The following is a 27,359-nucleotide window of genomic DNA, read 5'->3' on the forward strand; positions in this document are numbered from 1 at the left end:
GACCTGAAAGAAACAGCCCAGGGCTGTTCCAGGTGGGGAGGATGACACAGAACAAAGGGAACTCAAAATTTTTCTTTATGTACTACGGCAGAATTATTGATGTAGTTGAAATTGATGGAGGTGGAATTTCTCAGTAGTTACAGTAAAAAAAATAGGCTTTGAAGTTGTGTACTATGATGATTCTACAATGCTGTTTCAGAGTGTATCATTCTTTAGTATTTTAATGATGTAATACATACATGTTTTTCACTTCTAGTTAAAAGAGCTTTGAATAGTTTCTAAAACATCAGGGCAAGTACAAAAAAATAGTTGAGGTGGTGGATGCCCTGCCTCTGGTTACATTCAAGGTCAGGCTGGACAGGGCTCTGAGCAACCTGATCTAGCTGTGAGTGTCCCTGTTCACTGCAGGGGAGTTGGACTAGATGACCTTTAAAGGTCCCTTCCAATTCAAAAGGTTCTGTTACTCTATGATCTCAGTGCATGAGGATCTAAGTGTGGAGAAAGGAATCCTATCAACGTTTCTAAATTCAAACTCAATCTTTACTTCTGCATCAAGATGTATCTGAATAGATAATGCAGCTCATGTAAAAACATGAATGCTGTTTCCTGATAACTTTATTTATTTAATATTCATTGCAATCTGTTGACAAAGACCACTGGATTTAGTAAAATTACTTAGTTATATGGTGTAATAGGTAAGGTGATGGTTAGCTTTATTGTTGTTTTGTGCTGGCATGGGATCATACACTAATTTAAAATTGCTGAAGAGCACTCAGAGCACAAATTGCATTGATATAATACATTGGAGTATTAACATATGACACATAATTGGTGGATAAAAATTTTAACTAGAGAAACAAAAGAACAAGATTGACCATGAAATACTGTTCATAAACAATGGCCAAAAAAACCTCCAAAAAACAGGTAAACTTCACACTGTGTATAAAAACATTTGAGATGTCAGCATGGAAGCATATACACAAGGCTGAGTTATATTTTGAAAGGAATACAAGATTGATTTTATACCAATTCTGTACCTCATGCTGATCTTTCAGTATTTCACAAAATACAACATACAGTTGATTTTGAAAGATGCTGATTAAGAATACTGATTAAGAAGAGTCCTATAAGGGATACTGGAGTAGAGCTTTTGCTGCTTCTAAAAAGCCAGATCTGGCAGGGAAAGCTAGAAATTTCTTCTGCATTTTTTTACAGCTAATATTTCCTACCCAATGTAGGTTACTTAGGACAGTACTACAATTCACAGAGAAAATAGAAAATGCTTAAAGGCAGCTTATCCCATAGCTATCCTAGGAGCAGCTCCACTCTTCAGAACTGTCAAGCAGGAACATGAATTTGTTCCATCAACTTCTGAAGATGTTTGTCATGTACCACTGCCAGTCTGGTCCTGAAAGGCACATTAGCTGTGTTCACACTGATCCACAGCTGGGAGAAGTCAGTGAAGCACTGTTCCCAAGTTCTGTTAGAAATGAACAATATCTGCCAGATCTATTGATTTAGTTCTGTAGTTGAAATTATTGGCTTTGCTTGAATCTTAACAGACTTGAATCTGTACTCGTAAGCCATCATGTATAGAAGACCCAACAACAACAAGGTTTGCTAATTCTAGACAGAAGTCTCTGTTAAAATGATTGGATTTATTACACATAGTATTGTCTGTTTTTTGGAGACAAACAAATGCAAGCCAATGGAAATACTTGCATCTTCTGGTTAATTACTTCAGCTGCAATGGTTCCATAAGGTGCAGAAGCTCTGTACAGAAGCTTATAAATTCTTATCCTCAGTATGAAGTGTAAAATATATAAAGATATATTTAGCTTGGAGAATAGAAGGCTGCGGGGATACCTCACTGTGGCCTTCCAATACTTGAAGGGAGCATATAAACAGGAGGGGGAATGGCTGTTTACGAGGGTGGATAGTGATAGGACAAGGGGGAATGGTTTTAAACTGAGACAGGGGAGATTTAGGTTAGATATTAGGGGGAAGTTTTTCACACAGAGGGTGGTGATGCACTGGAACAGGTTGCCCAGGGAGGCTGTGGATGCCCCATCCCTGGAGGCATTCAAGGCCAGGCTGGTGTGGCTCTGGGCAGCCTGGTCTGGTGGTTGGTGATCCTGCACGTAGCAGGGGGGTTCAAACTAGATGATCACTGTGGTCTTTTTCAACCCAGGCCATTCTATGATTTAAGAATCATTGTAATTTTTATCAGTGTTTGAATATTTCATTTTGTCAAAGGAAAAATACTTCTGTTGTTCTATTAGATAGATTAGTTCTATTAGATTAATTAGATACTAGAATATCATGTTTTCTAGTAAGTTAGACAATGATGTAGTTTTGGACACAGATACAGACCTACCTATTTTGTATTTGGAGGGAAAGACAGATCATGGTGTAACTGGTGTGATATCAAGTAATCCAAATGTGGGGACTGTTACCTCCATATTATCTACTCAATGCCAGATTCATTCCCAGTAAGCCTGTGTTTGCTATCTGCATCTGTAAGTGCCAGTACTGCTTTTAAGATTTTTATCCCTTCAATCTTCAAACTATTAAAATGGGAAGGAGATGTCTTACAATGGAAAGCTAATAGCTTACTCAAGCTTCTCAGATTACTATTTCAGATCTAGGAAGGGATTGTTTATAAGAAGTTTCTAGCGATTTTGTCTGAATTTCATCTCACTTTATACGATATTATCAGATAAGACAAAGAATGGATATCAGAAGATTGCCTTTGCAAGTTACATTTGGTAGAAGACAAATATATTTCTGTGCTTGTATGCAGATTGGGAAAGAAGTTCTTACAAATATTTGGGACTTAGAATATTTATTTTTACATTAATTTTTATATTTTATATTGTTTAAATGTGGCTGGCAGTCTCTCTGAAGAAGACCTGGTAATAGACACGTGCTGGCACCATCAAAGGCCCTTTTTCTTGGAGCACCTCTCCACCTAAATTGTTTTTCTTCATAAGAAACTTGCCTTTCTAGAAAATCCTAAATCTGTTACTCTTCACAGCTTACAAAAAAAGTCTGTTTTGGTTTCTTCTGCTTTTGTATGAGGAGATTCTATGCTGAAAGAAGAAAACGTGCATAGCTATATCAGGTAATAAAGCATATAAATCAAGCTTGTACCAAATATATTTTGTAATCACATTTTATATATATATTATACATATAACATGATAAGGATTTGCATTAAAAGTCTAACAAGATGAACAAAGCTGTATTTTGAAGCCTCCTACGTAGTGTTTAAGGCAAAGAAAACTATTATTTATCTCTTTGTAAAAAGTATTTCTTAAAATTGACTTTATTTGTTTTGCAGTTCAGAAGACTCTGCAGGTAGCCTTAAGAGCATGTACATTTCATTATTATTAAACCAACAAGCAGAACTTCTTTCTGCCATTCTCTGGCAGGATTAATGGATTTTGGCACGATTTTGGCAAGAGTGAAAGCTCTTGCTGCGTAAGCTAGCAAGCTTGACTAATTCTCAGTTGTGCTAACTTCATAAACCTATTTTAAGGTTTTAACTTTGACTAAAGATTAAAGGTAATGATTTCATGCTGCTGCCTTTGAATATATGATACTCTAATACGATTACAGTTAGTAAGTGTAAATAAAATATAGCATACATATATCTTACGGTACACATGAAAAAAATGTATGTAATGGATATTTTACATCTTCCAGCAAACTCTCATTTTTGAGAATTTAAAATGAGATTCCACCAAATAATTGATACATTAATATTAAATACACACAGCCATTAAAATGTTTGAAATACTAAATGATAGACAGAACTAGTAAGCTGTATAATAGGAACAGATCATCTGTGTTCCAAAACAATTTACACTTGAATCAAAAAAGTGAACAGTTTTGATTTGATCTGATGTGAGGCTGGCTTACTTAGCAAAGCCGTTTTAACCTGTAGAGCATTCCAGTGCCTATCGGGTTTTTCACCTTGCCAGACAACCCTAGAATCAGTATTCAGAAAAGCCTAAAGAAAGGAGAAAAGAGAGGAAAAAATATTTTCAGCCTGTCTGACAAGACTACATAAAAAGCTCATGATCAAAGGATCTTAAATACACGTTACTGGTGTGACAAACAACATTTTTGTCCCTTTATTAGATTTATTTTTCTTCTGAAAACTGCAGTGGCCAGTGCATAGTTTGTGAAAGAAAGCTGGCAGGGTTGTATTCTTTGATTCCTAATTAACACCTTCAGTCTCAAAAGAGAACTAACAGAAATACCATAAAATGTTGCAGCTGCATTGTTATTACGCTTGGTTGGTTTGTTAAAAGTCGGCTGGGCATTGGCAGCTGCAATAAAGGAATAGCTCAATGGATGTTTTGTATTGTGCCCACTGAAGTGAAAGAAGGCAACCATTTTATTTTCAAATGGGCAGCTGCATAGTGATGTTTAAATGGAGCTAAATGTGAGATTTACTGTTAATTTATAGTAATTGGTTATAAATAAAGTAGCGGTATAGCTTGGCTTTCATCTGTTAAAGCCGTAGAACACAAGTTGAAGGGAAACTAGTTATGAAAGGCAAAAAGTGAATCGTAAGATACTTGAATGGTAGAAAGTGCTGCTTAAAGCAATTACTTAGAAGGAGTAACATCCAGTTTTGCAATGTAATGTAGCAGGGACCTTGAAAGCATCTAGCCAAGCCATTCTTTAGGTTGTGCTATGAGAAGTTAAGGTAGACAATGCTTCGTCCCACTATAGTGAAAACCAAAGTTGTAGTGATGGGGTCAGAACCAAATGCAACTCTGCCTGCAGTGTATAGATTTGTATTTTGGGTAGTAGAATAAAGGAAGCATTTAACTCTGGTCAGATAAATCTCACTCACATTCAAAAAATGCAATTAGGGAAATATGTAAATCTAGATGTTTCATCAAATGCTAGCTGAGGGGTTACCAGTTCTTTCCGTGCACAATGACTGAACTAAAGAACTTCAGTGTCTGTGTAAGAACCATTGTCCCGGCCTCAGAGCCTGTTGGAAACAGAGTCCAGACTGGCCGTGGGAAATACCTACATATTTGACACAGGCCCTGTTTCTGAGAGAAAAGGGGGTGGAATAGAAAGTATGGAGATTTTACTGTTGCATTCTAATCAGCCATGATCTGCCTAATTTGCTTTGATCAGGAAGATAAACTAATTTTCCTATAGGCTGGATAAAAGTAATTAGCAATCCAATGCTTTCATGTTTTTGAAAGGAGTGAAGAAAGGAAGAGCAGAAATTGTAATGGTGGGAGCAAAGTACATCTTTTCGGCTCATTTGAAAGCATTGTTACTTGAAAATAGGATGGTGCCATAAGAGAGAGGCCCTGATTAAGGTGGTTTTGTGAGGCAGGGTATCATTGTACGCTGTGATCTGTAATGCTGTGCAGCTAATAGTTTCTGAAGATCGGTTTAACTTGAGTTTTGGAATATTTAGATTCTGTTCTCCTTTATGGGAAAGAATTATCCTTCATAAACAGTGCATCTGTCATTCTCTAAGGATGCTGTTTGATTTCCCAAGGCATTTTGGTGTCTTTCTCCATAGTCATCGTAGAATAATTCAGTAGTTAATTAAAGGTTGGATCTACTGCTGACACAGGACTTACAGATGAGGGTTTTTAATCCCACAAAGTGAAAGCAAAAAAGCCATAGCCTAAGCCAAATTGCTGGACATCTTGATTCCTGATTCAGGTAGGTAGCAGCTCTGCAGGCCTAGCTGTGGCTGTCAGCCCAGTGCATGTGGTATGGCAGAACTCAGATAGGTTTTCTGGGAGATGTTATTCTATTTCTCCTTGGCTTCAACTATTATATTTAAGTATAAATCAGGATGCCCTGAAAGAGGTTAAGTTTCGCTCTAAAAGCATTAACATGCAATCAGCATGAAATGCCAGGGCATGATCCTGCAGTCTTAACCCAGACAAACAGTTGTCACTCATGCAATCTTACTGAATGAAGTTCATGGGTTACAGAATCTTCCACTTTTAATCCCTGTCTTTAAAACGAAGACTGTTCTGGAAATACTTACTAACCAGCCTAACTAGTATTATAATAAGAATCCTTCAAAGAATATATGCACCTCTCATTTTGGAAGCTTGCTGCCAATCAATAGTCTGACATTCTGTCTGTAATATGCCTATTATTGTAAGCAGATCTCTAAATGACTTAGAAGAAATCGCTGAACTGCTTTGTTCAGTGTTTAGCTATCTCACTTCGACAAATGTGTCTTACAAGGATATAGAAGGTATTGTGTGGAGGGCATTGGAGTTGAAACCCTTTCCTTGCAGGGCCAAGACGAACCTTAAGGCCTCGCATTTGCACATATATTTTTGTGCTAAGCAATAATAATGCGGAGAAAAATCGTGTAACCTTAGGCTGTACTAAAGGAAGGTTAAGGATCTTCCCTTAGGCTTCCCCATTTTTCAGAATCGAGTAGTTCAGCAAGCAGCTACAGCCAGCCTGCTTCCATCCACCTACATCTTTATATACTGAAAGTTATATTTAAAAGTCAGATAAGCATAAGGATTCTATTTATCATTTCTGTTTCAGTTATATTGCAGTCCACAGCCATAATCAGTACTGTGAATCCACTATGTCAGGTCCAGTTAAAATACAGAGGTAGGCCCTATAAAAGCTTTAGTAGGGAAAGAAAAAAAAACCAAAAACAGCTATTTATGATGAATGGGAAAACCATTTTATGGTGTGGATAGAAAAAATGGGGCATATGTTCTGTCTCAAAGACGCTCCTATTAAAAAAAATAATATCCTTTAAAGACTGAGTTTGGAAAATTAATTTTCCCTGCCAGCAAGATGCACTGAATAGTGTTTGTGAGGGGAAAAAAAAGTATATTTCTGTATGATGTCACTCTTAAACTGAAATAGATAACAAAGTTTTTGGTTGACTTTTTATCTTCTACAAAATGTTGGCATTGTAAACATCTGCAGTACTTGTATCCCAACCCATGTTATGTCATCTGCAAAAGCTATGTTAGTTTGAACGTGAGAACATGGTCACAAAAATAAAAACTGATGGAAGAATTGCAACAAAATGTAGATACATTCATTGAGGCACTACTGAGAGTTGAGGTTAGCCAGGGAATATTTACTGTTTATGCTTGAGGAGGCAGTGTCATCCCGTAGGTGATCTGACAATCAGGCCTGGATTTTCTTCTCAGTTTCACAATCCTGCTTGCCACAGCAAGATCAGTTCCTCTCTCTTTTTACAACCTCTTCAAATTCTAAATAGTAGCTTACTCTTTCTTTAGGGGTTTTTTTGAAAACTACTCCATAATTGAATATTACTGTATAAAAAGAAAAATTAGATGGAGGAAGTGGTAAGCATGTAATTACTTCAAGTCAGATAAGATGTTCCTGCCCAGAAAATTCTCACCTCCACCATCCCTGCCAATGTATATCATTCATGGTTATTGCTGGACAGAAGATGCACATCTGGTCCTTCCAAGAGAAGAGATAGCAATTGTGTCTCAGAACTTTAAATTATATCACATTTTCTGTACAATGCAAGCTAGAATACAGATGCCTACAGCTCTTTATCCACAAATCAGAGGAAGGATGAGATTGCTTTTTCCCTTTTTCTGAGCTGCACAGAATTAGCTTCCTAAGTCCTTGGGGTATTTAGAATAAAAACTAGGAGGAAATAAAAGGATCTATGACTCCTACATTCGAAAAACACTGGCCCTTGTTCTGAAAGTCATCCTTCTTCCAATAAAAGGCCAAGGTTTTTTTTAAATGACATGGCAATCTGGAAATCCAACTCTTGTAGTGTACAGATAAAGTTTTACAAGGAACACTTCACTCTTCTGCAATACCACTCATTTCTAGTCCCGAAGGATTCAACACACATTTGGAGTAACATCTACACAGATTTTTTTAGAAAGAGGTGTGAACTCTGCCTTGTGTTCTGACCATCTGGAAACCATCAGCAAAACACTGAGTCTAACCTTACCTGGCAGGACAGTGTGAATCCCAATCTCAGAATTCAGTGTAATTGCCAAAGCATAAGTAACTATTGCACTTGATTTGCCTTAGGGTATCCTGCCTGGTCTTCAGCTGTGTCTTCAAAAGGCAGCTGGTCTTGTTGTAGATCATAATGTTATGTTTGCCAGGCTTGCATGGATATCTCACGTAACTTAAGACTATTTCAGATGGCTCTATGTTTAGTCAACTAGATTGATTCTCTGTATTTTAATGCAGCATTTAGCTGCTCACACATACTTAACTCATGCGAGTTAGGGTACTTCAGGTTGTTTGACATATCCCCATGGGGTGAAAAAGAGCTGATCAGTGCAGGAAGCGCATTCCCTGCAGTGTGGAAAGTATTTAGAAGACAGACAGGATACTCTAAGGCACCTCACGGAGTGGCCCAGAGATAAAAATCTGACCCAGCTTACAAGAGACCAGTGGCATAGTTCCTCCAGAAATCTTCAAAATACATAATTGTGATATTATTAACACAGTAACTCGGGGTATGGAGAGGGGCCAGTTTTGATCTGGGAAAACCCTGCTGCTTAGGCAGTGTGACACACTTCAGATTAGTTTTGCAGTGAGTTGGGCTGAACTTAGGTGATCTGTTAGATCACATCCATGCTGTAGCTCATACTTAAAAGTGTGAAGTCTCTTCAGCTGATAGCAAAAAAAGTGGGGGGCACTAGTCCATATAGGTTGATAGTAAGGTAGATAAAAGAAGATGCAAGAACTGGCCTTCAGGTATAGTTCATGTAAATTTGCATATATAAGTATTTGATTACGATTTTCCCTTTTGTCTGAGTATGGTGATCTTCGGATATCTTTGTGAGGGCTGTCCAGTGAATTTCACTGATCCCTACTCTGGGTATGGTAAAAAGGTCTATTTGTTCAGACAATGAGATTTATCTGGACCAGGAGAAATTTGGCAGGGATGTGTTTTCTCTTTTGTGTTTTTGGTTTTTTTTTAATCTATTTAATATTAAACAATCTGCCTAACATTGTGTCATTGGAATCTCTTCCAATTTTGTTTCTGTTTTTCTTATTTTCTGTGATGCAAAAACATTTTATCTTGATTATTTTAATAGTAACAATAATTAGATGCTTTGTACCCTTCAAAATGGTATTACTGACTGGTTGCAAAATGAAAAAAAAAAGGTCATACAACAACTTAAATAGAAGTGTGCGCATTATTAAACTTGCAATGCATAAAGTTTTTATTAAATAATAGAAAGTAAAAATGTTGAGCTACAATTATTACAGAGTTCTATCTTTGCTTTTACTTTAAACAAAAAAAAAATCTTCTGATTAAGGGAAATGTTAAACTGTTTCATTAGATGAAGCAATCAGGTTGTGCTTTAATCTGTTTCGTTGTTGAATTAGAAGAAACATACCTTCCACTCTTAAAATAGTAATGTAATTGTAAAGTTGTCAGTCTGGGGTTACTATTTGAACTGATTACACTTGATAAAAATAACAAGCCATGACAAATAGAGGGGCTAGGTTTCAGTAATTCACTAAAGAATGTCTCTACGAAGGCTTTGTGGCAAAATGTCTTGTTTGCAGGACAAATGAAGAGTTGAAATAACAACCCATGAATACCACTGGTGAAATGGCTATGTACACAAGGTGAATGCTAAAGTTTTCCCTTCTGAATGGACCTTTTAATCCAGGCATTATCTAGGGTCTGAAAAAGTCTTCAGTGGCCTTATGTACAGATTAATGGGAAAAGCTGAGACTCGGAGTTGGGCTATTTGCAGAAACAGTTTTCAAGATTTACTGATGGTTGACAAATGCCATTTAAGCTTTCAAAGCCATCAATATGCTATTGAAAGGGATTTAGAGGGAAATCTTCCCACTATAGAAGACGAGGACTTTGAAGGATCTTGGTGGAAGCCCTTGGTCTCCCCACCCCTCCAAACCTTTCACTGCCTTCCTTCAGCATATAGAGCCTGAAACGCGTGGCTATGGGAAAGGGGGGTGAGGTCCCTTTCAAGGGCGTTTGTATATAACCAAATGTGCCAGTCTGCTTTTGTTCAGCCATGAGAACTGAATAGGAGTGTTTCTAGAAAAAGTCTCTTGTGCTCATGGTCAGCTTTTCAATAGGCTTTCTGCTAATAGATTTTTAATATGTGAGCTGCAAATGGTGAAATACAAGTTTGAAAATTTTATTTAATTGAAAAATTGCCCAGAAAAGACTCTCTGCCCTATAGCATTACTTAATGATGCTACCATTTCACCATTTCCTTCTCTAACTCTAACTTCTAAATAAAAGTAACCTCATACATTATACATATGACAAGACAAATCATCGGAGCTTTGATTTTAATTACTTAAAATAATGCCTTGTCTTTTTTTCCACAGACATTTTAAAAACATGCTTCTATGTCCTTTCTTTTCTTTAGTTATTTAAAAGCTCATTTACAAACCACATGTCTTTATTAAAAAATGTTCATTACGGGACCAGGTTAGCAAAGAAAAAAAAAAGACCTTTGACTACCGTGTTTTTTGTTAAAGGGGTTTTAATTTAAGATCAGGATAGCTTGAAGTCTTGGTTTGTTTTATGTGCTTTTTTTTTTTTTTTTTTTTTTTAATGTACTGTTCTGGATACTCAGAAGCCATGATGAAAATTCTGAAGAAATTAATAAAGCTACAAAAGAAAAAAGAACTTGCCAGCGCCTGTGGTCCTCTTAATAGCAATGGTGTTAATACATGTAGAGCCATGCAGTGCCATCATCTTCAATCTACTGCAAGGGTGTGAAAGTGCTGCCATCCAAAAGCCAAAACCATGACTGAGAGGGGAATCCCTCACCTAGCAAGTCTTCACACCAGCCTGTGGGTTGGGTATTTTCTTCGTGTATCAGGTATGTGGGGCACAGACCTGTCTGCACCAGTCTGAGTCCCACCAACCCTAAACACCCCTTGGAGAGAAGGCCAGGCTGACTGGGCTCAGGAGAATGCGGGCAATAGGATAACACCTGTGTTTCAAGATCTGCTTCTGCTTCGCAAATGCTTTGACTTTATTGCTGTCCTATATTTCATTACCACCTGAGTCATTCTCAAACAAGCATCCTTTTTCTCACTTCTTATGGAAGAGTTGCCAAAGGTAGGCAGTGTTGTGATCACTTGTGCAACTTGACCATCACAAGGTAAATTAAACCTTGAGAAGATCTCCCAGAGCATCATAGAGGCTGAGCCTTTAGTTCCAAAATGTTAATTCCTCTTCACCTATAAAGAACTATCACAGTGTAGATCATTGTGAGTAGACTTTCTGTGCTCCTGGTAGAGCTGACTGGAAACCTCACATAAGACAAAAGTCAAGCAAAGGCTTGAGAGGAGGAGGAAAGGAAAAATGAGCAGAACCAACAAATTGCTTTGGAAATAGATGAGGAATTAAAATATAAGTACCCAAATAACTGAAGCAGCCATTACAAGGAAAAGAAATAAAAGAAATAAAGGCTTTAATGGTGAACAATATGGAAGTAAAATAAACTGAGATAAACCACTCTTACATTTTCTGAACCCTCTTACCTGGGAAAAACAATAATATTGATTTTATATTAATATTGTGCCTCTCTCTCCTTACCATTCTATCTTTAATTCAACAGATTTTAAAAATGATAAAATAAAAGGGCTAGAAAAAAAAATAGGTAGCAATCTTCCCAGTGAACCCAGCAGTACCCTTATCACTACTCCAGGCAGAGATGTGCTGTTGCATGATTTCCATGGCTATGCAATACTGCCTATTGGGTAGAAGCTGGCATGAGGCATCGCAGGAAGATGTTCTGCTTCTATGAATGTCAGTGGGAACTCTGCTCCCAGCATCAGTGGAGCCAGGTGTTTGCCCCCAGGCTCTGCTGCAGCGCTGACATTGATTTGCTGTGCTGTGAGTTGTAAGTCATGTAAATAGTAGGACGACTGATTCTTTCCAGCATTTTTATGGCATTTGGAACTGCTAGAGAAAAGAACCAAGAACTTGGAAAGTTCATTTCATGTTTAAAAAAAAGCAGGACAGGTGTAGTATAGGGAACATACTTATGTCATATATGCACCTGTGTGCATATATATGGCTCTGCTGCCAGCTGTTGCTAGTAAATTCTTGCTGGTTTACATTTGTTAAAGATTTGTTTTGCCTACTGATGTCTTATAATATTACTCTGTGTTATCTCCAGGAAGACCCCAAACTGGTATTTGATACTTGAAACTAAGACATAGCAGTAGCTGTGGCTGAACGGTGCCCATTAACTGTTTATCCTGAAGAGATTTTCTGCAGATCATTGTAACAATCACAAGAAGTGGTGGGTCACTGGCCTTGAAATGAGGTTGCCAAACAGTAGATTGCATAAACACTGTGAATAAAAGGAAGGAAACAGGAATCATTTAGCTTGAATCACAGTCTGCTAGCTCCACTCAAACTAAATGTTAGTCCAGCTGATCTCAATAGAAATAGTTGTGAAGTATTTTGCCTGCATCGATTTTGCATGTACAGCTCTGATTCCAGTTATTTAAGTAATGGGAAAGGTAAGAAAATTATCTGAAGAGGAGACACGTTCATAAAAAAAGCAGTGCAGCCCTTTTCCCTGATGATTGTGCTGATATGACAACATATGAAAATCCATGCCAGCTCTGTCCTGCACAAGTCAGGTCTCTACTGGAGGTTTCCCCTTGGCATAGTGAGTTAGTGTGTGCTCAGCCCTGTCTCACAAACTGAATTCCTAACAGCTACCTCAGGTATTTGCTGACATGAAGTACAACTGTTCAGTTATAAGCAAACAACGTGTGTGGACCAGGTATAGATGATGTCTATATAATATTAAGGATTTGATGTTTATTTATATTCAGAGTATTTTATACCAGCCCGTGTGAAAGTATTTGATGATGAGAGAATTTTGAGCATTTCAGGAAAAAAAAACACAACTTGATGGAGAAATGCAGTATTTTTAAGTGTGTTATCTTTGTAAGAAAAAAAGCTATAAATATTTCCTGGCACTTACTGTTGTAGAAGTTTTGGTGTTCAATCTGCCAGTGACAAATCTGACAGCTCTGTCATTGCACAGAGCTCTGTGGAAGGTGTTGTAAGAGGCTGTCAGACAGTCATGAGATGGCTCTGTTAGGCAGAAAGGGAAAATGTGTGCATAAAAAAATGCACAGCTTTGTATATCAGAAGAATATTGAGACTATTTGCATCCAAGGCATAAGACTACCCCTAAGCCAACATGGCCAAGTAAAAAACATTCTGCTTCACTTCCCTCATTTGTTTCTCCTCTGTACTTTTTCTGGTGGTGGCACAAGCAGCAATGCAATGAACCAGATCAGAGAATTGATTTGCATTAAAAGTTTTTTATTTCCCTGCTGGATTTGTTTTAATCTAGATCAGATGCAATTTTGATTCAAAAACATCCTTAAAAGGAAGGTGGGATGGGAGGAGATCAGGAGTGATTATTCTGGTAAGAAAGTCAACTGAAAGACTGTGCAGGTAATATGGCACTCATTGGATTGTCCATGCAATAAAGAGAAGCTTCTGTAAATAATTATTTCAGCTAAGCAACAGCACAAATACAGTCATGTGAATAATTCAGACTTGTAGTTGTGATACAGCATAGCATCGTTTACTCTTAGATAACTCTTCAATAACACAAATTTTAACTGAAGTATGGTAAAAGTAACAGTGCAATTAGTTCAGATAAAAGAAGTGAACCCTTGGCATGGCTGAATGAAGATTTTGCCATTTCCTTTACCAAGCTAAAACCAATTAATGAATACCAAGTTTATATCGAATACATCTGCTATTGTACCTTACAGAAAATAACATTGTGCAGAGCCCCTGCCTTGTGAAATTAATACATCATAGCAGCATCCAGCACTATCAGGGAAAATTAGCCTGTCTGAGAGCACCTCCCATGATTAAAGTAGCTTCAGCTCCAGATCTAACACACTCACCCGTACCTGGGGCTCTCAGCACTGGGCAATGTAGCATGTGAATTTCCTGTTCCAAATGCAGCACAAATTCATGCACAAATTTCTGTATACTCAGGCTCCACCACAGCTAGAATGCATTTGCAGTAGGTGCTGTCAGAGCTGTTTAATGGTTAAATCTTCAGATCTGTGCTATGGAATAGAGTTGGGGCAAATTAACACCAGCAGAAGTTATTTAGAATGTATTTTGTTATGAGTGAGATCAGGCTGATCCTAATTCATTTCTACTCTCAGCAGCCTCACTGAAGTTGTACTGGATGTTTTGATGAAAATGAGTTTTAAAATTGATTTGTATATTATGATCTGTACTGTGCGTTACACTCATCTTGGTATTGAATCCAATTGGCTGTGTGGCCTATGGCTTCCTTCATGGCTTTAGACCTGTATTTTGAGTCTGTTTATATTCAGGTGTCTTTTGAATTCCTTTCTGATGTTCTTAGGGTGTAGTGGGCCAGTAAGCAAAGTATTCTGTGCTTTGTAGGCCCCCTCCTCTCCTATCACTAGTCATGAGTTAGGAATAACTTCATTGAATTCTGAGGGATGAAATGACAAAAACAGAATTAAAAGAAATCTGTGCCTACTTTTTCTGAAATAAATGAACATGCCACTTTAGGAAAAGAAAACTATTCTTCTAAATTTTGGCATTGTTGTATCAAATAGTTGTAATAATAAGCAAAATGTAGAGTTGCAGAAAGTACTATGAAACTAAGAAAGACCCCAGTACTTTTTCCTAGACTTGGTCACTTCTAACACATAACTTTTCTGAAGTTAACTGTGCTGTCCATCATCAAAAACAAGATAAACAGTACCTGATAAACAAATAGGAAATGACAAAAAACAGAATAAACATTGTAGTAGACTTCTTCATAAATTGCAATAAAACATGTTGTGTATTGTCTTCAGTATTTGAACAAGATAAATAGTGTCTGCAGAACTCATATAATCTATTTGAATTAGTGCAGCAGAAACAAGTAATAACTCACAAAGTAAAATCATGCTAATGCAATCTGTGGGCATGGGAGGAAGAGGAATTCTATTCAAGTCTCTTTTAATTGCTTCTGCTGGCTCCTGTGCTATAAAATATTCCTTTAGATATTTAAGCTGTAAATTATACGAGTTAAGTACAGTGTATGATTGACATGTTGGAATGTTCTTGTAACTTATCCTGCTAATTATTACTTACTAGACTGAGTCTTCAATGCCAAGCGAAGAGCCATGAATCAGCTTTGAAAGTACATGGGTAATTTCACCTAGGGAGCATTGTGAATTTGATACACAAAAAAAGCACAGCACCAGAATCGTTGTACCTAAAATAAAATGTCAGGTACTTGTCAGATTAATTCAGCGCTGTGTTTGTTTGATCTGATCTTTGATCTTTACTTTCTTTTTGACCTTAATTGTTTGCACTGCCCTGCTCCCTCTGCTGGAGTCTTGGATAAACTGAATGGCAAAATTGTTTCCTGAAAAGATTAATCATGCACGTACTGTTTGCTTTACAAATGTTCTGCAGTCTAGATTTAAGCAAGCCTTTGATGGCTGTTTATATGACAGAACAGCCTACCACATTCAGAAATAATGCATGCTGGTTAAAGTGAGATTGGTACAGAGCTGCTTCAGTGATAAACCATTTTACTTTCTATGATATTAGAGGAATCCAGTGACTGGTGCCAGGAAGTTCAGATTTTGACCACAGAGTTTCATCAGTTCTGTTAGCGTTGTTGAATCCAGCCACGGCCTATCAACATGGTTTGCCTGGATCTGTTACTCAGCATTTGCTTAGCAGCAGAGAAGAGGTGCAGACAGAGCACTCCTGACCTTCCCATTGATCCTTGCGTAAGTTCAAGCCATCTATGGAATCCTTCCCATAGGTGTCTATTTAAAATTGCAGAGGTTCCATCATCTTTAAGCAAAAAGCACTGCTGGAAGTCATACCACTGGTGTGCAGAAGAAAGGGAAGCAAAGTACCGAGGGTCAGAGGGAAAACTGGCCCCATACATTAGCACAAAGCCCATGGAGTGGTGCCAACACACACACTGTCACCGCAAGCTCTATTCCGATACAATCTGGAAGATTTTTCTGAATAAAATGTTTGCTGCTTCAAATGTGAACCATGTGGTGGAAATTCACATCTTAATCATAGTTTCACTATGCAGGCCTTCAAAGAACCACAGGTGCATTTAGCAGCTCATTTTGAGAAGAAATGTCATACTTTAACTGCTAGGAAGCACTCCTCCCTGTGCTTCTCTCCATGGGTGTGTTAAACATGGAAACACATGCATACCAGTTTGCAAGTCAATTTTGGAAGACAGTATAATCCAGAACCATTAGACTGAAAATATGGTCATGGTTTTGTGTAGCCATTTTGTAAAGCTGTTCACAGCTCATGCATCCCCATTTGGAAGAGTACTATGTGAATGCTTTGGGGTACATTGGGGATCTAATGGAAAGGACACTGCACAAATCATCTTGGTGTTTGGCATACAACTGAGTTTGACTGACAGCACATCGCTTCACCATTTCTAATGGTCTTATGTCTTATGTCTTATGTCTAATGTCTTAGTTTCCCTTCTGTAAAGTGATGATAATTATTTATCTATTTATATATGGAGACCCTTGAATGAAGAAGTGCTATAGGAATATATTTTAAGAAATGGAAACTACTACTGCGGTGTTTGCAAGATTTATCTGCTTTTAGTAACTGTAGCAGATGGAGTTATTTTTAATATACATAGAGAAGCAATTGTGGCAACAGACAGACAGCAAGCTCTTAATAGCTAGCATATTCCTCCATCAAACAGTGGAGCTGGTAAAGTGTTCTGCCAACAGTGAAATCGAGCGTGCTGCAGTAAAAGGATATGCATAGTGAGGGAAAAGAAGCAGTAATTCTTACTCCTTTTTATTATATTGCATCACTACCTGTATGATAGTGTCCAATTTAGCTGTAAATGGATTAAGGAAATGGTCTGACTTTAGAAGTTATTCTCAGCTGGTAGGAACTCAGTGTATTCAGTTTATTGTCACTATTTTTATGTGAGTGCTTTCTCTTTCAAAGATTGCCATAAAAATAATTATTAATGCATCTTGTTGGGGCAAGGCAGTCCTAGAGAAAGCATAACTAGCAATCATAATAGTAAGGCTTGATCATTTTTTTAAAATTAGATTACAACTGTTAAAAAATTATAGACTACAAAATTCATTGTCTTTCATCCTGGATTATTGTATTAGCCCTGTGATGGGTAGAGAAGTTTGTACTACTTAGTATAATAGAAGCATAACAAGTGATAGATGAATAGGTTGGTGGAAGCCAATAGAAAACTTGTATATGCCCAAAGATGGATTATTGTTCTCCTTTAAAGGGCATAAGAACAATGTGGAAAACTGATTCCAAGGTGAATAGTCCCTGAAACATCTCTTGTAATAATAGCTAATAACAGGTTAGTAACTTGGCCTCCAGACCCTACTGTCATATGTTAAGAACTAGTTCACTTAACTTGTTTTACTGGCTTTGGAGAGTTTACTGTGAACTACTCACTTTAAGATGGTAACTGCATATTTTTTCCATCTTATGTATGTGTGGACAACAAAACTGGATGAGGGGAAAGACCTGTGTATTTACCCTTCTGAGCTCTGTTTTGCAAATGTTCATAGTTTGTTCATAGCATCACCAATTTGGAAAAAAAAAAAAAAAAGATTAGATGCACGTTGCAATTTGCAATATTTTCTGTTCTTCAAAAAAATAATCTGCTGCAGAAGAACCTGAGAGTTAAATGACAGGTAGGAATCTTTTCTCAAGTCACCAGAGACACAGCTGGTGACTGATTGGCACAGTATAATTAAGATATCATTACAATGAGCCATGTTGCCAGTGTAGTCAGTGAAGCAAATCTTTATCTTCTGAAAAGATGGAATTTTCATTTGCTGGTATGTTGCTTTTAGAAACACCAGTTGGAAATAGACTGTTGGAATGCTAATGGAAAAAGAGACGATATGTTCATTTGACTATTCAAAATAACCTACTGCCTTTCTAGCACAGTTCTTAAGCTCATGCTGAGCTTAATTTTCACATATGTTGATTTGATACTACTGCTATACAATAGGAGCATTTTAAAACTCAGCACACACCTTAAACAATGCAGCTCCTTACTGACATCAATGAAGTTTTCAGGTAATTTGATGGTGGAATATAGGAAAGGTTGTGTCTATCAACTCATTAAAAATTTTCAATACACTAATAAATTTAAGTTTTTCATCACAGTAGCTTGTAAGACTACTGAGTTGGATAAGAATTGATTGCAGTTTCAACTGTTTTGCTTCTGCTGAGTATATATGCACAAGCACACAAGGCAAATTGGGAAATGGATCTGATACAGAAACAGAATAGTTCCTCTGGGGATGGTTAAGAGACTTAGTACCTTGATTTAAATATTTTCTCAACATTACAGCGCAAATCCCAATGTACAAGCCACGTTTAATCTCCTTAAGTTTTCCAGTAAGAGCAAATTACTGATTTTGACAGGCTAGCCCTGAAAGGAGAAATCAGAAAACCTGTTTGATGTGCTTTTCGAAAAGAAATCATTGCATTTGCAGTGCACCTTTTATAGTCATAATCTGTAAGCCTCCAATTTACCAGCTTGCTCTTCCTGGTTGTTAGCTGATCAAGCTGATCAAGTTGATAGCTTGATCTATCTATGGTCATAAATCACATCCTAGATAGGAATTACAGAATGGCCTGGGTTGGAAGGGACTTTAAGGACCATGAAGCTCCAAACCCCCTTGCCACAGACAGGGCCACCAACCTCCCCATTTAATACTGGGGCCCAGCGCCCCATCCAACCTTGATGAACCTTGAACATCTCCAGCAGGGCATCCACAACCTCTATGGGCAGCCTGTTCCAGCACCAGGTATTCTTGGCAGTATGGTCCAAAGGCTGGCAAGTTTACTGAGAACCTCCATTTTTTCGTCCTTAGGACAGTATGAAGAATTTCTGCTCAGCAGCAAAAACTTTACAGTGTGATCCTCACATGAGATATGACTGGTTGCATTGCGTTAACTCTTCATGATTGTCTCACTTCTCTGAGCATCACTCCAAAGTAGCTTCGGATTGTGGGACTTCTAAGTCCCTTAGTTCCTTCAGCAAATGAAATTGGATGAAATGCATCCATGGTGACTCTGAATCTAGGAACCGTAAGTGCAGATGAATTACTGCAGTGCAAGTGATGTAAGGTTTATACGGGTGAAATAATGTCATCTAATCAGCCAGTTGGTACAGTTGGGAAAAGCAGAGGTTTTTTATTCTTCTGTTTGAAAGTTTATAAGTATTTCCAGCTGTATCAGCCTAATCAGAAGATATTACCTCTCTCTGCCGTAGTCTTTCTGAGATACTGAAACCATTAAAGCTGCAACAATAACATAGTGACAACACGGATTGCAGTAGTCAGTGTATTAGTTATCAGTGTGTTAAAAACAAGCTTGGAAAGGCATTATTGAACAAATCGGGAAAAAAAAAATTGTTTTTGAGAAAAATATTAAAAATATACATACTTATACTGATACACAAGGGCTGCTCTGAAAGTAATCCCTCCTACTTTATTATGTTGGCCCAGGACATCAGAGGTAAATGTTAGAGGTATGGCAATACAAGTTGAATCTTCCCATCAATATTCCATTTCATGTTGTTGCTGCGTGACAGATGTCAGCAGAGGGACAGTCTGACACAATGTCATCTGACATGGAAGTGTGTATGAAGCAAAGGTGTGTCACTGAATTCCTCTATGCAGAAATAATTGCCCCCAGTGATATTCATCGATGCTCGAAGAACTTTTGTGGAGACCAAAGAGTAGGCATGAGTAGTGCTTTTTGTAAATCCACCTCTGGGATCTAAAGATGCTTTTAATAAAATGTATATTGCTGATTTTCTGATTGTGCATCAAAGCATGTAATCAAAGTGGTCTTTTGATCTGATCCTCTTCAGATAATAGAGTGAGTCTGGTCTGCAGACTGCCTGTGAAAGATGTTATTGAGTATGGATCAGGAGTTCAGAGATGTGGGGCCTTGGGGATATCAGACAAGTCCTGCTTACTACTAATATAGATTAATGTACTATAAAAATAGATTTCAGATTTTCCTGGTCAGTCATCCAGAACATTGATTAATGCTGTTTGTAGAATGCCCTAAATACTTGCCTATTTGAAGAAGAATCACTCTCACCTTCCATTACCTCTGGCTTTTTGGGTCTAAAATGTGTTTTGCTATGTTTACAAAAACCCATTAGGACTAATGTTGAAATCCCATTATGAAACCATGTTAAAATGCCATTGTTGTCTTCATATTCAGTAGAATATGATTCACTGAGTGAGTTTTGCTTGTGCCAAATAAATCCACGTATTTGTTTCTCTGTCAGAATAAATCCTTTGAGCATTTATCAAAGTGAAAGGCTAATAATCTGCTAAACTGTATGGAAAAATTAGGTGATAAAGTATTACAGTAAAGAATGAATTTAGTAAGTGCATTTCTGAAATTATACTTTGATTTTGAAGTGGATGCAGAGAAACCAATAGTGATTTGATAATTGTTGTGAAGAATTAACACATTCCCTTTATTTCTTAATCTCTACGTGAAATGTTTTTAAATTACACATTTTTAAATTCAGAAAAAGATCAAAGATCAAAATTAAAAATGCTGACTAAAATATATATTCTGTAGTATGAAACAGCCTGTGAATAATAGAAAGTGGATGGAACACGAATAGAAGTAAGAATAGGAATGGGAATAAGAATAGGAATAGAAGTAGGAGTAGGAATAGGAATAGGAATAGGAGTAGGAATAGGAATAGGAATAGGAATAGGAATAGGAATAGGAATAGGAATAGGAATAGGAATAGGAATAGGAATAGGATGCCTACCCACCAAAGTACAGATAACTTATTTACCTTATGAGCTTTCAACAGCTGGAAGAAATAAGGTTATTCAAATACTATCCAAAGCCGCTAGAACCTTTAAGTGTGCTTTCAAGTATATATGTTTATATTGCTTTATTAAAATGATCACATAACATTGCATAAAATATGCCGTCCTCTGATATTTTTATTTTAACAGCATCTATAGTAATTTTGACATAGTTGTATAAGTTTTATCTTCCGTGTAGAATTTTATTATGCAGTCTGTTTACAGTTTTTACTCCTTACGCAAGTCAATTGTAATGATAGTAGTAGGCAAGACAATGGAAAAAATGAAGAAGCACCTTCAGAATAAGCAGTTATTGTATGAATTGTAGCCTGAACCATAGCCTGAATGAGCTCTGACAGAGCTGATATGGCTGGTTGTTTCCTGTGCCAGGAACTACTGTGGAACCCCACCAGGAAGTGTGCTACAGAGAAGGATCACATTACACCCTTGTTTTATGGTTCATTTCACTTATTTAATGCAATTTGAGAACCTGCAAAAAAAGAGCACTCTAGAAAGGCAATGTTTATTTTTTGAAAATATGTCCCTTATTTAATACAAGTGAGTTGGGTTTTGGGGACACCTAATGTGACACACGGAAAATCCGTAGGCTCATGCAGCAAGTTGTACAGCAAAAGCATTATTTTTCCATGCTCATGAAATGTAAAGAATCATGCAAATAGGTTGCACCTGTGCAGCTTTGCTTGTCTGCTTTAGTCAACCTACGGTATGCTACACTGCAATGACAATATCAGAGTAGTTTTCCTTTACTACTCCAAATAAATTTTAATATAGTACAGCGGTTTATTAAAATTATGTAGCCTAAAAGGGTTGTTTAGTATTCCAGCTGATTTATGGAGAGTGATAAAACATTCCAATTATTTTTTTAAATAAGGAACATGCGATAGCTTGTATTGCTTTGACAAAGCCATTTTCATACAAAAGTAGAATGTTTAAAGCACTAACTAGATAATGATTCATCAGTTCTGGCAGAGGAACTAATTTTTGTTAATGTATTACTTAAAAATGTGTGGAATGAACAGCTGGATACCACAGTTGTGACATGCCATATTAAGTCTCTGTCTGTTTTCCCCTACAGTGATCTCAGTATGAACAACATTACTAAGCTGCCCTCGAACCCCGTGCACAATCTCCGTTTCCTGGAAGAGCTGTAAGTATCATTGTATCCTTGATGGGCATAGTCAGTGCTAGACACATTCCTGTGTTTGTCTCTCATACTTACTGTGGGAACCAGATAAAACGGTGCAGGAAAGCTGTCAGCCTGACACTTTTGGCACATGCGGAAACACTTAGTTGAAAAAAATAGATTGCTTGTGATTCTGGAAGTGAACTTATAAAAGAGTTACCGAGAGGCTACAACTTCTCTAGGCAGGGACAGAGCCAAACAAATTAAAATTTTCAAACAAGGGCTGTTTAAAAGAACTGGATTGCTTTTTGGAAATAGTTAAGCAGCAGGATATTAAAAGTTTGAATGCTGGCTCATGTTTATTAAAATCGCAAGTAAAGCTATAATCAAAACCAAATCTTGCTGCTTCGTTCTGCCTGTGTCAAGGACAATTGAGTCCACATTTCGTAGTATCAAGGCTTCTTGTCCCAATCACTTTTAATTACTGTTTCCTTACTCTTAAGTTTAGCATCCCTGAAGGCTGACTGTAAAATGCAGAATCCTACACAAAGCTCAGTTAGGCCATCTAGTACGTTCACTGAGGGGGAAAAGCACACTGCAAAAACCAGCTGACCAAACACTACATCAAAAGAGGAATGCTGGTTTGAAGTGATGGTGACTAACCAAAAGTGAAAAGTATTGTGCATTCTTGAGACCTGGATTTAGCAGTGACCCTAGCTACAATGACCCAAGCTTAAAAGAAAATTTAAGTTCCTGAGGAGCGACAGAAACTCTGTAAATGATGTACCAGAGCTCTTGTGGGAAAGAGCTGGCACCTGCATCTGCATCTGCATGAATACCTCTAAAAGTTGATTAAAAGAATTGTGTAGGCATCGACCTCTCCTATGAATCGTGCTTTATAAGCTTTTAAAACGAAAGCCCTTTTTTTTATAGCGAGTTTAGCTACTAACACACCATAAAACCCACATAAGATATGCAAAGTCATGATTGTGCCCTTCTTGCAAAGCCGCAGTTTATTTTAAGCTGTGAAATGTGCACAGTCCTCTGCAATTTAAATCACCTTTGGGTGTGTATTGCACTGACGACTTCAGGTGTCCTTGCTAACACTCATTAGAATTTTGACATCTTGTATTTGCAATTGGCATCTATGAAGGGAAAAAAAAAGAAGAAAAAAAAAACCATTTTAGTGATGCTGAGTTTGAACAGTGCTTCTTTTCTTCTCTTTCCTTTTCATCTTATATATTTTTGTTTTATCTTTATTATTGGTAGCATTTGCATTTACAAAGCATTATTTCTTTTAATTCTGTCTTTTCCTTTGCTTTCTTCCTTGCTTTGATCTTTATTGCTACTGGTGCAGGTTTCAACCAAAGCAGGGACATAACAAGGAGAGATGTCAAATGCCAAGTATTACATATTAAGTGCACGTGAAGGGAATCATGCCATGAAGACTTAGTGGACTTTTTTATGTTCATGTTTGCGTGGTCATTCTCAAGGAGAAAGAAACAAAAGTTTAGGCTTTTCCTGGAATGAAGTTTTCATGCATTAAGCCAAGTTATCTTCCCTCTCAGAATTAAATGACCCAAATAGTGAGACATACCACTGTTTGAGAGATTATTCAGCAATCTACTTTGTCTCCCTGGTCAAGAAATTTGGAATTATTTAGAAGTGTTATTCTTGTGCTGAACCCATATGTTCCACCTTAAATATGAAACCACTGTCTTTGTAACCCTTTCTTCCAAATTATGTAATTTCGTTTCTCATCATTGACAGCACCAGGAAAGTATTTCATTGCTACATCTTGCATTCTGTGCGCACACTCAGCTCCCCATTTGTTTCACACCATCCAGTCATTCTGATCTTGCTTTATAACAGCCTTCCAATTTATATTCACTTTTTAAGTAAGTATAGACAAGTGAACCCTTTGAAGATGTGACGTAACTGATTACCTCTTCTTAAGGCAAATTCAAACACATTGTGCAGGGAGCGCCTTGGTGTTTAGGGACATGTATAATACAATTCAGTCTAGTAATACTTAGAAAGAAATGTAGACAATGGAAGGGGAACCGTATATTAAGTTTTAAAGCAGGCAGTAACAGCTACTGTAGTTTCCACACTCCTTTTATACTCATTTCTGAGCATTGATTGCATGTATTAAAATTATTTTACCCATCCAAGCATTGCTATATTATTTTTATTCCTGGCTTACCTGGGAATTCTGCAATTTGTTTATCTGGCTTGGTTAAGGTGGACTATCGTAAAATGTAACTTGACAAACAATGCAGACATGGTAAAAATAAGGTTGTACAAGATGTTTGTATCAAAGCATTGACTTCATGAGATTAAAATGTATCTTAGAAATGCCTATCCACTCTTCGAAATGCAACAACAGCAGGAGCTTAAAAATGCAAATTCTAGGGCTTTTTAACATTGAAAAATGTATTAATAATCCCTTTATTGTAGGTCTGGTTCAAAAATCTGATAAAGGTTAAAGACTAATCGACTGAGATTTAGACTAAATGCTACACGCTTGATGTGTGGTTTGGCAATACTAGTATCTCATTACCCCCAAAGAACTGGTCAGGTCTGCTCTGCTAATTCTGACCTCCTAAGCTGACTGATCCACTCCTCAAGCTGAGGTTCAACACCTCTGCAAGCAGCATTCTTGAGGTCTTGATGATTGTGCCTGGTATTTATCTTTAACCAAAGCCTTTGATCATTGAAATGCAGCAACATATTGAAACTATGCCATATTTTTGAGATGCCTTTTCCTCCAAAAAATTTTGGAAGATGTGGTATTTTGAATTGCTCTAGCTCCTGAAAAGTTTAGTTTTCAGCAAGGTCTTTTGTTTTCAAAATGATTTTTTTTCCAGGCCTTTGAGACCCATCATCATTTTTTCTTAAAATGCACATGATGGAACTCCCACCAAGAAATAAATCTATGCTTCAGCTGCTAGATTATCAGCAAGTTGCTCTGCATGGACTTGTACAACACCATTAAGGAGAGTTCTTAATTATAAATTCAAAATAACTGCAGATATTTATCAGTATTATTGAGCCCAAGACTCAATCCTGTGTGGAGTCTTTTTATATCTGTGTCATCCTATGATATATTTAGCACAATTGTATTAATAGAGCAGTGAATTACAGCAATGCATTAAAAAAAAAAAAAAGCTTTTTAAAAAATATATAGAATTACGTAGGTTAGGACTTTTTAAGACAACAACATTTGAATGTAAGCATATCATTTTGAGATCACTAACACTTCAAAGCAGTGCCTGAAAGTGTTTTATTTTATAAATTGATATACCTGTGAAGAGTGAGGAAGAAAGCCAATAATAATTTAAAATGATATGATTCAGATCTACCTACAAACATCTCCAGCTAGTTATTTCCGCACATAAATGGATACATATATATATGTATACAGATAAATATATGCACGCTCACCCATGCACACAACGTATATGAGGCTTTTATTTCAATTTTAAACGCAGGAACACTCCATAGAAGAGCAAATCTCCAAGTGATTCTTATAGTACTTCGCAGTTTTTCAGCAACTCAGAATTGACATTTTAGCAAAACTAACAAAAAAAACAAAACATACAAACAAAAAAAAAAAACAGAACTGTTTTATTACATTTATTCAACCTAGAGAGTAAGACAGTTTCACAAGATCAAGAGACAAAGACACCGTCAAAGCTATGTACAGCTACAGGCAAGTTTATCGAAACCAAAGTCCACGTTTTTTCACATTGCCCATAGTATTATTACATCAGTTATTTAGGCAAAAGTGACTTTAATCATGCATTTTAATACTAGCAAGCAAGATTACAGATACAGTGCAAAAAAGATGTATTATGTGAAACTCACCATCATGTGTGTGGAAATCCCTTTGCATTGCAGAAGTAGTTAAAAGACCACTGTATACATGAAAATGAAGATCTAAATAACCAGGCATGACCCATTATCATCTGTTCTTATTTACTATTTTCCTTTTACTTCCCTTCCTGTTTGCTCTGTTTTCCTACATAGAGGTTTTCAAAGCTGTTGGTGAGAATCAGGTGTTATTTTCCCTGCCAGCTCTGTGTCATTGAAAACTGAGACCACTGGCTCTTGGGGTTGTGTACCATCTTTCTTTTTGTGCTGGTACAGGCACTTTGTGGCTAGCACTGAAAACTGGTTCTACATTTTTACTGTTGTATAAGCTAGCAGTAAACATTACAGTGCTGCAGCTATAGTCCAAAACATTTTGGGGGAAGTGGGGAAATCTCTTAATTTACTTGAACACACTTTGGACGGGATGCTGAAAGTCTTTCCCAAAGATGAAACAGCATAGTCTTAGAAACCTCCAAAGAAAGAAAAGTAAAAATACCTACAACAGATGTGCACAGTGAAAGTAAAACTAGGTCTTATCTACTGTCTCAAACTGTCTACACACGTCCTTCTCATGTCAGCTAAACAGCAGTTTTATGGGTTTTGCACAGCAGGTTTTACAGCTGCTGTTCCTGATGGAAATCAGCTTGTGCCATCTCCATCAGCGAACGTTTCATGACTTTCCCTGCTAAATGACTTCCCATCCCGTGTGTAATTCCAGTGCTGTGCGCCAGCTGACACATGACCTGGATATCCAGTGTCTTCACATGAATTTTGAATTCAGTGTCTTCACTTCATACGTGCACACATGCAGAGGCAATCTGTTTGGGATATGCCCTGTGCTCAGTACACAGCATTTATCAGTGGCACATGGCTGTGGCACATCATAAATCCCATCACTGTGGGACAGACTTTGTTGATAACTCAGAGCTGTGGCTCCGTGGCTTTGCAGGGAGGCACGGAAGTCCTGATAGAGGGAAGTGCACCGGTCATTGACTGTGCAACAGTAAAAACAGTGGGAAGATATTGATCAAGTTAATCAATTGGAAGCAATTGTAATCATTTTCACCCCCAGCTTTTACACAGTCGCTTTGATTTACTAGAAAAAATACCAGATCCAAATGCAGAAGATTCCTAATTTACAAGATGACAGCCCTGGTGGTTCTGGAGCTGTCACTGCCTTTGTCTCTGTCCCTTTGATGCCACCAAGCTGAAGGACAACAAAGAACTTCCCTGTGTGGCTGGGTCATCTTGGCACCCTCCAGACTGCCCCTCTTGCTCTGTTATCAATGATGACAAGATGAGGAACAAAAAGAAGACAAACAATAGGGCAAATGCCTTACTAAATTAGAGCAGCTTGCACTGCTTGTAGAATGGATTGTGCTGACAGACAGTTATTCTTGAAATGTTAACACAAATT

General features: G+C 37.4%; 1 protein-coding gene across 1 annotated transcript in view; it reads left to right on the top strand.

The window, feature by feature from the left end:
- LGR5 (leucine rich repeat containing G protein-coupled receptor 5) overlaps positions 1 to 27,359 on the top strand; it is an 87,648-nt gene that overhangs the window by 11,174 nt on the left and 49,115 nt on the right. The window contains exon 2 of the mRNA XM_085221325.1: positions 22,019 to 22,090. Coding sequence (XP_085077451.1) covers positions 22,019 to 22,090 — 72 coding nt within the window. The remainder of the gene's footprint in view (positions 1 to 22,018; positions 22,091 to 27,359) is intronic.

Source organism: Meleagris gallopavo, chromosome 1 (genome assembly GCF_905368555.1).
Source record: "Meleagris gallopavo chromosome 1, MGAL_WU_HG_1.1, whole genome shotgun sequence".
Classification (NCBI taxonomy): Eukaryota; Metazoa; Chordata; class Aves; order Galliformes; family Phasianidae; genus Meleagris; species Meleagris gallopavo.